Source organism: Trichophyton verrucosum, assembly GCF_000151505.1.
Source record: "Trichophyton verrucosum HKI 0517 chromosome Unknown contig00236_1.f1.exp, whole genome shotgun sequence".
NCBI classification, from domain to species: Eukaryota; Fungi; Ascomycota; class Eurotiomycetes; order Onygenales; family Arthrodermataceae; genus Trichophyton; species Trichophyton verrucosum.
In genome coordinates, this window is record NW_003315495.1 from 4,112 (window position 1) to 16,226 (window position 12,115).

Below are 12,115 nucleotides of genomic sequence, written 5' to 3' on the forward strand. Positions count from 1 at the left end.
TAAAATAACTAAACAATTTGGGCTCCTAACCTAAGTATAGGCCGGGGTTGTCGGCGTGTCTAGTACGCATATAGAAAGGATGTGCAGTTCAATGTAGATGGAGAGATGTAGAGAGTGCCGAAGGATGAAATGATGGTGGGTTGATGTCACAGTGAGAAGCTGCCAAAACTACCAGCCCCTGTTATACTATACAGGTGACAGTGACAGCCTCTTATTATTCTGGATCCCCCGCTGGCCGCTGGAGTGAAGGAATTGCTAGAAAGCAGACAAGGAAAGGGATGTCTCCACCAAAGGACTTCATTCATGCCGAGAAGGAGTGGGCGCTCCGTACGAAGTACACCGGTAAAAAATTTTGGATGCTGGGTTGAATCGTTCTAATAAACCGCCTTGAAGCCAAAGATTATCATTAATGCTGTTTATCCTTCTATATCTGCCCTAGTAATATCATTGAGAACCATCAAACGCATGCCCTTTGTAGAATCACGTATAAAAATAAAACACTTAAAGAAAAGGTAAACGGAGGGAAAGACAACAGCTACTCGACAAGAGTCCATTCAGCAAGCGCTTTGAAGCCCATCCCAACTCTACCGACTCCCTGTTCATACTCTGCCATCGTCAATCCACGCAGGTCGGTCCGGGTCCCAAAGCTCGTCAACTCGAATATCATCAACTTCTGGCCCGCACAACCCAACGTCCTGCCGTCGGGAATGTCCAGATACCAGTAGTCGCCACCTCCCCCGGCATTAGTACCGCGGACATGGTTGAATGGGACGAACTTGTCTTCTCTACCGTCGAGTCCATGCGGAGCTAGGACGAAGAAGGATGCGGCTGTCTTACCACCGTGCTTGACAATAGACCAGTGCTCGCAGATGAGGGCAAACTGGAAATGTATAGAGCGTCCGGACACTTCTCTGATGGAGATGGACTTCATTCCAGGCTGAAGGGTATATTTTCCGATGCCGTGGTCTTCAACGGCATTATCGAACAGGGTAGGAGGGTCAGTAGGTATGTGCATCTGAGCCCTCAGGCCACCCCCTATATATTCCTCCCAAGTGATATTTGTACGACCATCTTCACGGTAAAAGTCAGACCCATTCTCTGGGTAATGGTCGAGTCCAAACTCGTCATTAGACATGATAAAGTGTTTAGGTGAGAACTTTTGAACATAAGGCATATTCGCACCCTCAACATGTCCGGCTCCCCAGCAGCAATCAATTAGTTTCCACTGTCCATTGTCAATGCGCACTACATTCCATGCATGGTTGCCTTCGTATGGGGGTATTGGTGCTCCAGGGGCAAGCGGTTTAAAGCCATAGCCCGTCCCATGGCCGCTGATCACCTTAGCTTCTAGACCAGCATATTTTGCCAGCATTTCGAATAAGGATGCAAATCCAGCGCAAACGGCGAGCCCGTGGGTGAACACATGGTCCGGTGACTGTGGCGTTCTTTTTCCTTGGAAGAAGCTTTCTACATCATACCGTACGTTGTGATGTAGCCATGTAAAGATCACACGTGCTTTATCCGTCGGTGATGGGAATGGAGATGTGAGTTGGGATGATAGCCAGGCCAAATCGTGCGATGGAAGAGATTGGCGAGGGAATCTAGCGGCGTGTGCATCGGCAGTAGAAAAGTCACGGCATTTAAAGCATATAGTTGATGCGTTAGTAGAGTTAGTTGTACTGCTACGAGCTGTAGAACCAATTTGGGGTTTTGAGCTTGTAGGTACTGGAGGCAGCTTTGGCCGCGATGCAAGAGGTACTGGAGGAGGGGCACGCGAAATCCTGTTGACGTTATCAAAACAACCTGTATTATCCTTGACGGCTTCATTGGCAGTTTTGTTCAGGCTTGAGAATGAAAACTGCTTGATCTTTTGGAGGTCAGCTCCCCGCGGTGGTGGTGGAGGTAGCTTTCTCTGTGAAGTGGATGCCGACTCGACTCTCTCCAGCAGCGGCCGGTCTTGGGAATGTTGCGATTCATGCACCTGTGGGAGGGGTGTCGAGTTCATACGAGGAGGAAGTTTCGGTTTCGCAGCTTTTGGTGGAGGAGGCGTAGCTGGAGCAATGATCTTATGGCCAGCCAATTGATTCCGTAACGCTGCTACATTTCCTTTCATCCCTTGGGCGCCGGAAGCAGGCTGATGACTGATCTCTTCTGCTTTCCTTTCGGTACCAGCATCCTTGGTGTCTTTGGTTTTCCCTTTCCACGGTGTGACACAGGGCAGCTCGGTTTGATCCCACGCCGGGGCTCGAACACGTAAGACATTAGGTTTGGCTTCTGCGCTGGACGAGTTCGAAGATACGGATGCGCTCGAGGGTGTATATTCACTGGACGACCGACTGTAGTCTGATGGTGTTCTAGGAGGAAGCGCGGGTGGAACTGGAGACGACGCTGCTTGGCTCTTGTTCCTTGGTGGCAAGGGAGGGCCTGCTGCGACTGCCCTGCTTCCCTTGGACGGAGGAGGAGGTGGAGGAGGCTTTCTCTGCCCAGTTCTGGTGACGACGGGAGGAGGGAGAACCTCCTTGCCTCGAATCATTTGCCTGAAACCCCTCCTCGACGGTGAGGAGTTACTGGTTTTCGTTGTGCGAACAGCGGGTAATGTGAGGCCAGAGTCGAACGAGTCATCGCAAGGTCGTTATATATATATGGAGTGGACGGAGTTATCCCCTGTTCGAGTTGGACGGGACCAGTTTTGGGGGTATATTACAAGATGCCAGCGTCAAGTAATAATAAGTTGCTTAGCCCCACGTCATGTAGTAAAGCCCACTTGCTGCGCCCAGCCCCAGATACTCTGCCTCTGGCTGTTCGTGTTGGACGGCTTCGTGCATCTCGCTACCCTGAGATCCGTCCTCGTCCTGTCTTTGCTTTTATTAGCTGATTGCGCACTGGAGTCGGGCTGGTTTGTTTCACATGTTATGTTACTTTTAGGCTCCATGCTCTTGACTAAAAAAAAAAAAATTAATTAACCTTAAGTTAAGTAAGCAACAGGGGCTGTTATTGGAACTGGAAGTTTCTATTGGCCAGATAGAATGTCGGTTTTGTGATTGGCCAATAAGAAGTGATAAAAGTCTTAATAAGCTTATATGGACGCGGGAAGGCTTCTGCCTATTGGTCAATTTACTGGCGCGGCTCTGCTTCCCCAAAACGGAAGGCCTTGACGATGTGCGAAGCAGAGAAAGGGAGGGCGAAGAAAGAGAGATATATGGATATATCAGTTAAAAGACTAGCTAAAACAGCTATAGCTAACCGGGATTGACGGCCGGAGTAGTTAATAGCCCAAGAGATAATACACCATCAAGAAAAGAACGACGTCAACAGACAGCGGTCTTGGATATTAAAACTGTTCAGACGCCCCCAACACACGACGGAGAAACCACCAGCTCCGCCAACTCCCGCTCCCTCTCTCTCAGAGACTATTCGAAACTGCCATCTTCTCTTCAGCGTGGGACCATTGATAGCAAGACTCGTTTCGTCGATCGTAGTTGCTAGTCCGTTACATCATGGAGACATATATAGTCATCACTTTCATCAACACCTTATCCTCGACTTAGACAGATTGGTACAGCAACAAGGGTTCACCAATATTCTCAATCTCAGGGATTGTGCATTTAAGGTCAAATGCCTTGCTGAGGACGATTTTAAATATCTTACAGAGTACAGTTAGCAGAGGACCTTGTAATAAATTGAATGGCGCAACAGCCCACCTTTTGTACGTTGATACTGTGGCTGGTGCTACTAAATATTAAACTCGCCCTCATCGCCTTGGCAAACCGTTTGGCCTGTCAGGACTAATCAGCCTTCATTCTACATTTTGTAACCAAAAATTTCAAAAAGGTTAAAGGGTCTTACTTGTATTGATATTTCCTCCTGGTCTTCGCGGGGGAAATTGACAAAATGATCATATTTAGTTCCAACGAGGAAAGGTATGGCAGTCTTGTTGAATCCTCTCCCTTGTCGATACCACTCTTTGATAGAATTAAGTGTACTTTTCCGGGTGAGGTCGAACATGAACAAGATGGCCACTGCGTCATTGCAAACAAGGGGTAACATGTTGACAAATTCTCGCTGCCCACCTAGATCCCAGATTGAAAAGGTGATTTCTGTGTTCCGGATTGAAATAGTCTTTTCCATAAAATTGACCCCTGGTTCCGTAGTGTTAGTGATCAGTGCTTCACGAGATTTGTCTCCTGCGGGGATGCCAACCTAAAGTCTGGATATAGTCCTCGTCCCAACTACCCTCGACATACTTGACCATCAAACTTGTCTTGCCAATCTGAGCGTCACCAACCATTCCAACTTTAATCACAACACTATTCTTGCTTGGTGCTGCCGATGGTTGCTGCTGTTGTTGTGTTTGCTGTTGATGCTGCTGCTGCTGCTGCTGCTGCTGCCTTGGGTTTTGGTCGTGGTATTGCTGAGAGTATCCATATCTATCTCCAGAGTTCGACACTCCCGATCCTGGACGAGAGGCAGGTTGTGAGGGAAGTTGGTATTGTTGATAAGACATGGTGGGGGAGTTATGCCTTGACGCAGGTGAGAGATCACTCTCATGTGTATGTAGCGCTGGTGCAGTTGACTGAATGTATTCAGGGGAGAACGACGAGTGGTGACTTTGCTGTCCGTTGCTATAGCCGTTATTGTACGTCTGTGAATAATTCGAGGGCGTCTCATCAATACGGGCGGGAATTTCTTGCTCCGGTGTTTGTGGAACCAAGTTATCAGGGACTGGTGCGGGCTCAGACTCTGGAGCGTGTTCTACAGTAGACGCAGGATCCTGTGCAGATATAGGGGTTGGCGCTGCTACAGGTTCAGATTCAGTCGGGGGAGGCGGTTGGTCAGCATCTGTTGCTGCTGCTGCTGTTGTTGATGTTGTTGTTGTCTCCGTGGGTTGTGTCACAGTCGGATCGTCTTCCACCTGGAGCTTGTCAACCTCTTTCGTCAACGTATCCATCTCCACGCCTGGGCTTAAAAGCAGCCCTCACAGTGTATCAAGAGATGGTATCACAAGAATTGTCAGGCTGGGAGGACGGGCATAAATAGACCCAAGGTCTCTCGCGTGATGAAAGGCTCGTCCGTTCTCGACAAGTACGTCCGTTTCTGCTTGGTTTCGGCGTTGAATGAAAGGACTGCGCATGCAGGAAGTACGAGGGGAAGCCCCTGGGCGCGAAAGGAATGCCACTCCGGCGTATAGAAAGCCTACCAGGCGTCTTCTTTTTCGTTCTCCTTAGCCAGGGGAGCTTAAGGGAGAGCTCAAGGTTTAGGCGCGTAGACTCGAGGCAGCCGCGGTAGTGTCGGTCAAGGGCTATCAAGCGACTGAAGGCCGGGTCTCAGGTCGAAACGAGGTAACCTGGCTCCCGAATAAAGAAAAAAGAGAAATACTGCTGCAACTCGCCGTTTAGCTGTCTAACTGCGGTTCTTCGTGAACGTTTCCCGTCTATCAAAAAGGCGAAGTTCATCCAAAAGCGAGAACCAACAAACGCAAGCTGGGATTGGCCCAAAAGAAGACTAGCGCGGGCCCGCATTTACACCCAAACATGTGGGAATTCGAGAAAAAAAAAAATTAAAATAAAGATTTTTTTTTTTATCGATAACACAAACGAAGCAGTGATTTTCTTGCATCCCCTCGACTGCAGCGTTGTACTCTTGAATCGTGTTGCCTCCCTTGAATTGAGCAAACGATAGACACAATCCATCATGCCGAAGCGTTCAGTAGAGGCGGATGAGCCTCAAGGGGCCCTGAAAGCTGGCGACCGGCCGATGGAAGACGCCCCGCCGGACGAGATGGGAGAGTTTGAAGATGAATTTGAAGACGAGTTCGAGAGCGAAGATGAGGTTCTAGAAGCTGGAGTTGATGGCCGGCCAGATGCAGAGCGTGAAGCTGAAGAGCAAAGGGGTATGTGGTTGCCCTAGAAGCCTGGGTTCTGCGGTGTGCATACCAATCTGTTTCTTTGATTCCCCTTCCCCCTTCTCGGGCTTCTGTCTCTTCTCTGTTGCGGCTAGAATGGTGTAATGACTAACGGATCGTTTCTTCATCTATAGATGCAATGGAAGTGGACAAACAGACATTCATCCCAGGCAGAACGAAGCTGGCTCCTGGGGAGACTCTATCACCCGACCCCTCAACTTACGATATGCTTCATACTCTCAGCACACCCTGGCCGTGTCTATCATTCGACATTGTTAGAGATAGCTTGGGTGATAATCGGAAACTATACCCTGCAACCGTGTATGCAGTTGCTGGTACACAAGCAGACTCGAGAAGGGCAAAGGAAAACGAGCTTATGGTACTTAAATTAAGCGGACTAAGTAGAATGGAACGCGAACGTAACGAGGATTCGGACGACGAATCAGACTCGGACGATGATTCCTCTTCAGATCCTATACTCGAGTCAAAGTCGATCCCTCTCAATTCCACAACCAACCGGATTCGGTCACATCAGACACCACATGCCTCCGGAGACCCCACAAAGCCTCCTCAGACCCTTGCAGCATGCATGTTAGAGAATACACAGATTGTTATCCATGATGTGTCGCAGCATCTAGCCAGCTTTGACAATCCAGGCTTGATAATTCCTCCATCGGCGGCCAAACCACTGTCCACGCTACGAATGCATAAATCAGAAGGATATGCACTCGACTGGTCTCCTCTTTACCCACTAGGGAAGCTTCTTACAGGTGACAATGATGGCCTGATATACGTCACGACTCGGTCTGAGGGTGGTGGGTGGGTTACCGATTCCCGGCCATTTGTCGGACATTCGTCATCCGTCGAAGAAATTCAATGGTCACCCAACGAGAAGAATGTGTTTGCATCTGCTAGCAGCGATGGAACGGTGAAAGTGTGGGATGTCCGGTCGAAATCTCGAAAGCCAGCAGTTGACGTCAAGATCTCAAATACAGACATTAATGTGATGAGTTGGTCTAAGCAGACTTTCCACCTCCTCGCTACGGGTGCCGATGATGGCCAGTGGGGTGTTTGGGATTTGAGGCAGTGGAAACCTGAACCTTCGAATACCGGTTCTTCTCAGATTAAGGCAGAGGCGGTTGCTTCATTCGATTTCCATACAGAGCCAATTACCAGTATTGAATGGCATCCAACGGACGACAGCGTTGTTGCTGTGAGCTCCGCGGACAACACCCTTACACTCTGGGATCTTGCGGTTGAGCTGGACGATGAGGAGTCTCGAGAGGAAGCAGGTTTAGCTGATGTTCCATCTCAACTACTGTTCGTACATTATATGGAGATGGTGAAGGAGTTGCATTGGCAGGAGCAGATGCCGGGTACAATTATGGCTACTGGAGGTAATGGTTTTGGGTAAGTTGTTTATCTCCTTCCATAGCCTTGTTTGCACTAATCAACTAACTTTCTATACAGTGTCTTTAAAACTATCAGCGTTTAAGATCCATGGTGTACTATCCATAGCGAGCAAAAAAGAGAGTACTGTTCTAGTCTTTGTATTAACTAGTCCAGGCTAATGATTCATGAAGGAGAATAAAAAAAATTAGAACTATATTAAATAAAAGGGCAGGTCTAATATGATTATATGCCCAAAAGTTATTTCTTCCACCTAGAGGATTTACTTACGGTCTTTATAGTTGATACCCTCGAAATCTTTTCCAGCAATAATATTTCGCTGTCTATCTACTTTTTGACCGAAGAACATTATTTGAGAATCATACTGATAAAAAGACCGAGTTCCTTCCATATAAATTCAAAATAAGGTTGATGGTGAGTGAGCCCTTACTGTTTGAGTCGCTACCATGGATCTATGCACAATAAACTTCTAGCAAATGGCAGTGACAGCCAAACAATTAAAACATAACTAGATGGGATGCAGTGACGTTATACCGAGAGGCTATCACACATAGCTGTTAATTCCTTGTTATATATTGTCACTTGAGGCCACTATGAACTATGTTTGTCAAGATCAACTCGCCTTACGCCTCTGCCCTCTACTTACGTTCTTCATCAGCGATAAACGGGCAGGACTCTCTAATCCTTCAGGTACTGGCTATTCGACCCCTTCCGGAAGCCCTTGAGGAAAACAAAAATAAGTTGCTCGGGGATATCATAACCACTAAACAGCGTCCTACTAATTTATCACTGAATCCCTCAAACCATGCGTGATCCAAACCAGATTGCTTCAAACGAGCAAGTCAAGGAGCTAGGCGCCAAAGATCAAAAGAACGGCGTCCTCTCCGAAAATGCTATCCAAACGAACAATGAAATCCCATCATCAAATCTATCAGTTGATATATGTGTTGAGGCAATGGGGAGAATCAGCATGGAAACACCGCCGACTTCGCATCAAACCTCAGACACAGCTTCTACTCAAAATCATGGTATCACCAATATCCTATCAGAAGAGCTACCAAGCCACCCGCAATGTCAAGTTCGACTGGCATTTCGTCGATATGTTTCAGCGCCTGCAGTTCTTCGGAATAGAATACAGGTGACGCAGCATCAAGTGGAGGTGTCGAGGTCGTCGTTCACACTTGCGGATATTCTCTCGAAGGTAAACTGTCGAGCACAAAAACCGTTTCTGGTGAGAAAAGTACGGGCTCGGGCAGCACTGTCTACGAGGCCAATTCCTCCTGTTGTTCGTACCGGGTGGGAGACGGTTGATAAAAGCGTCAGTTTAGCCGAGATTCCTGAGATACTCGCCCAGGACAAGACCGAAGGGGTGGAGGAGATGCTGCACCTTCGAGGAGGATGCGGTAGCTGGATGGGAAAGAAGGGCAATATGCGTCGATTGGAGGATGATGAAGAGCTCCCGCCAATGATATGGTGGTTATCCGGAGGTAAACCTGGCCATTCCCTTCCTACAGGCTCTAAACTTAGATGGTGGAAAGCAAAGAGCAAAGGACAATGGCGGACAGGACAAAGTAGGGGATACCTTCAAGAACTCGCTTTTGTACTGTCAGATGGCAGACTCTGCAGAAATGAGCCTGGGCAAAGGGAGAGCGAAAAGCGTATGGAGCAGGGAAAGAAGTAGCGAACTGGAGCCAACCGACAATGTAGCTGTGAAGGAGACAATAGCACCAGCGGAAGAATGACTTAGCTTTTGGAGTGCAAGATACCTCTACAGTATTTGGACCTCGAGAAGAATGTAATTACCATGTTTAATTTATTACTCAACTGAGGGCGTTTAGTTACCTGCTGAATCAAAGGGTCGCCATGCTAGATGGGCTAGCTGACTATCTTGACGGGCCTAATAGCTAGTTCATTTCTATTTGTAAACCCCAGTAATTAGATTAATAACGCTATTCCGATTTCTGGTCTCTGTTCTAAGTCTCCGTAAAATACGCTGGCGAGAATCCAAAGGTCTATTACATGACGGGGCCTACAGAGGCGTTTGTAAAACCTCCGTTCTGGCTAATCAGCTTATAATTTCCTCTAGACCAATAGTCTTAGTATTAAGGCATTATCGGCTTCTGGGGTTGCTCCATATCTCCAACCTAGGCGGAGAAAGCTAGAAGGGCGTAAGTATAAAAGTCAAGAGATATTAAGCAGGGGTGGATCTGATCATCAGGATGCTAGTTTCGACCAACGTAGAGTACCAAGGGTAAAGCGGAAGCTACAGTTTTCCATAAGAGTTTTGTAAGTATCTTTGGGGCCTCTTTTTGTCTACGCCCCCCAAAAAATAGACGTGTAGCCTTCAAGTCTGTGTAGCATTTTATTTATGCACAAAATCAAGACTAAGGTTGTAGAACAACGTATTCAAATGCGAGGGTTATTGTACCCAGGCCCCTTAACTAGCGTAATATAGCTAATAACATTTGGCCTTGAGAGCGGAGTCTGATGTTTAGGCCACATGCACGAAGCCTGCTAGCAAAGGCCTAAAATTCTTGATTCAATACTTCGCGAAGCCTGTACTTTTTCTATCTTCTACGTAAATTTGGCTATATAGGGCTGACAATCTTCCCCAGGCCTAACGATATTGGTGATATCAGTCATATCACCACATCATGTGCGCAGCTTCGGTTGGGTAAACTTTTGAAGGGTGGAAAGACACTCTGTGCATGATTGGCAGAACATATGCATCAAAAATGTCAGTCTCTGCCTATCCCTGTCCAGCTGTCATGCACGACATGCGGGAGGACATCGACAATCAATTCCAATTCGTTGATGAAATTTGGGAAGATGAGTTTTGGTTTGCTCAAGGATTGAAAGTTGGGGGTTCGTTGCGGAGGACGACCGATTCAGACTTCATGGTACTCTCCAGGGTCGAACATTACTTGCTGTTCTACGGAGTACATGGTCACCGCGTGCTGATACGAGGACCTTGAGTGCTCTGTACATTTATCTGAAGGCCTCAAGGTGACACGATGCCAAAAGATAAGCCTGTAATCCAGAGGACTGGAAATAGAACGGGATCCAATGCGGGTGATATTCACACGTATTTTCATGTTACTTTTCCCTGACGGCCGAGTTTCTGACATGCATTCCATATATTTTGTCTTTCGTCTGTACGCTCAACGAGCCACTGAGATGATGAGGTGGCGCCGGCCTCTCGTATTGGTGGCCTCTCTGGCTGCATATCTAACTAGTTATCCCAACAAGCTGGGCTGCTTCTTCCGTAGTAATATTAAGGCCTCAATTATGCGTCTGGATGACCAGGGACAACAACCACCCAAGATAGGCCCTTCTTGTTGGCAGAGAGTTATCGAGAAGCTGGGTTCAAACGGCTTACCATGAACCTTCCTAACCCTGCTGGCCTGGGGAGACGATTTTCCCTGCATCTTGATAGGCAGGACCATGCTTCCTGCGTGAACTATAAAGTCTGCCTGGTTTACAATGGCGAACCGCGGGCTGTCCCTGATGATCTCCGTTTGGACGCCTCCTGTATGAGAGGACTGCATGCGCTGACTTGTATCGAATAGAAAGAGGACAGTTCTGAAGAATATCGAAAAAGAAAGCAAGAGTGATACTCGGCAGGAAGAGAGAAACAAAAAGTTCGACTGTCGAAGACGCTTTGGCCGAGGTCGCAGATGACGTAATTCCGTCCTTGCTTAGCTCCATACGCGCCGCTAGTCCATAATGGGCTAGGGTCGAAGTTTGCTGTAACGTCACGGCAATGTATCATGACACTGCACATTCGGTAATACGGTGAAATACCGGGAAACGTCGAGGTTCAGATTCAACGTTGTTCCTTTTTATTTTTATTTTTATTTTTGTTGAATCGTTAACTATCCAATATCAAAGATCAGCGGTGTCAATGCTCGAGAGCTTGGTGATGCCACTGTTGGAGCAGGTGGTTTGAATGCCCAGGCCTTGGCTAGTTGAAAGCCGAGGTTGCACTGTGAGAGCTTCTTGTCCGTGGAGGAGAGATATGGCTTTGACGACGCATTTGAAGTACAGCTGTTGGGAATTGTGGCCACGGCAGTTTACTGAGGCGTACTGATAGTTACTCCGCAGGAGCATAGACCGCTTGGGTGCACTATAGCTATAGCTCTGCACTGGCTCCAAACATGGTGATAGGCTGTTCCGTTGAATGATGATTACTCGGGAATCCGATCGGAGTACTCACTATACCGTGATCAGTATAACTTGGCAGCATATCGAGCTAGTCAAGCCCAAACCAAATGAGGTCCCCAGAATTGTATCCATAGGGAAAAGGCTGGACGTCGAGTCCTTGGTCACCTTCACTTTCTTGCTACATCAGCCGTCTCCAATTCCTCTTTCCTGATCCTGAAATTAAGAACCCGTCTGGCCAAGAGTGTTTCACGGCTCCTCAGCTTCTGGATGCTGTATCATCTCATCGCGATGGAAGGCAGAGATTGATACCCAAGTGCATTTGGTTGTCTGCAGACAGTTTTGAGGATCCACTGCGCCCCCAGACTCCACGCGATGGCAGCTCATGTTGAATTTGTGGGGAAGAAGCCGTCAGGGGCCATCTTAGGACTTCGGGAAAGGCTCGTGTTGGCCGCACTGCCATCAAAATCCGGAGTTCAGGGGAAACGACTGGATGGTTGCGTGTGCCGAGGTTTTCTGTGCTCGTCTATTCCAGTTCTGTGGGCCTGCGAACACGAAATAAGTACTCCGTATAAATAGCCCAAATTTCAGAACTCAAACATGACCTGCCCGTTATCCGTTTTAAAACATACCCTCTCCGTG

At 47.8% G+C, this 12,115-nt stretch overlaps 4 protein-coding genes across 4 annotated transcripts; 2 read left to right on the forward strand and 2 right to left on the reverse strand.

Annotated features, from left to right (window-relative positions):
• Positions 1-535: 535 nt before the first annotated feature.
• TRV_02709 (uncharacterized protein) lies at positions 536-2,533 on the reverse strand (the record flags this gene model as incomplete). The annotated part of the gene is made up of 1 exon (XM_003023085.1): positions 536-2,533. The coding sequence occupies one exon, from the start codon at positions 2,531-2,533 to the stop codon at positions 536-538; it is 1,998 nt and encodes a 665-aa protein (XP_003023131.1).
• Positions 2,534-3,801: 1,268 nt separating this feature from the next.
• Positions 3,802-4,948, reverse strand: TRV_02710 (uncharacterized protein; the record flags this gene model as incomplete). The annotated part of the gene is made up of 2 exons (XM_003023086.1): positions 3,802-4,184; positions 4,234-4,948. The coding sequence occupies 2 exons, from the start codon at positions 4,946-4,948 to the stop codon at positions 3,802-3,804; spliced, it is 1,098 nt and encodes a 365-aa protein (XP_003023132.1).
• Positions 4,949-5,691: 743 nt separating this feature from the next.
• On the forward strand, positions 5,692-7,397 carry TRV_02711 (uncharacterized protein; the record flags this gene model as incomplete). The annotated part of the gene is made up of 3 exons (XM_003023087.1): positions 5,692-5,890; positions 6,037-7,312; positions 7,373-7,397. The coding sequence occupies 3 exons, from the start codon at positions 5,692-5,694 to the stop codon at positions 7,395-7,397; spliced, it is 1,500 nt and encodes a 499-aa protein (XP_003023133.1).
• A 720-nt stretch (positions 7,398-8,117) lies between these two features.
• Positions 8,118-9,054, forward strand: TRV_02712 (uncharacterized protein; the record flags this gene model as incomplete). Its single annotated transcript, XM_003023088.1, has 2 exons — positions 8,118-8,799; positions 8,840-9,054. The coding sequence occupies 2 exons, from the start codon at positions 8,118-8,120 to the stop codon at positions 9,052-9,054; spliced, it is 897 nt and encodes a 298-aa protein (XP_003023134.1).
• Positions 9,055-12,115: the final 3,061 nt, after the last annotated feature.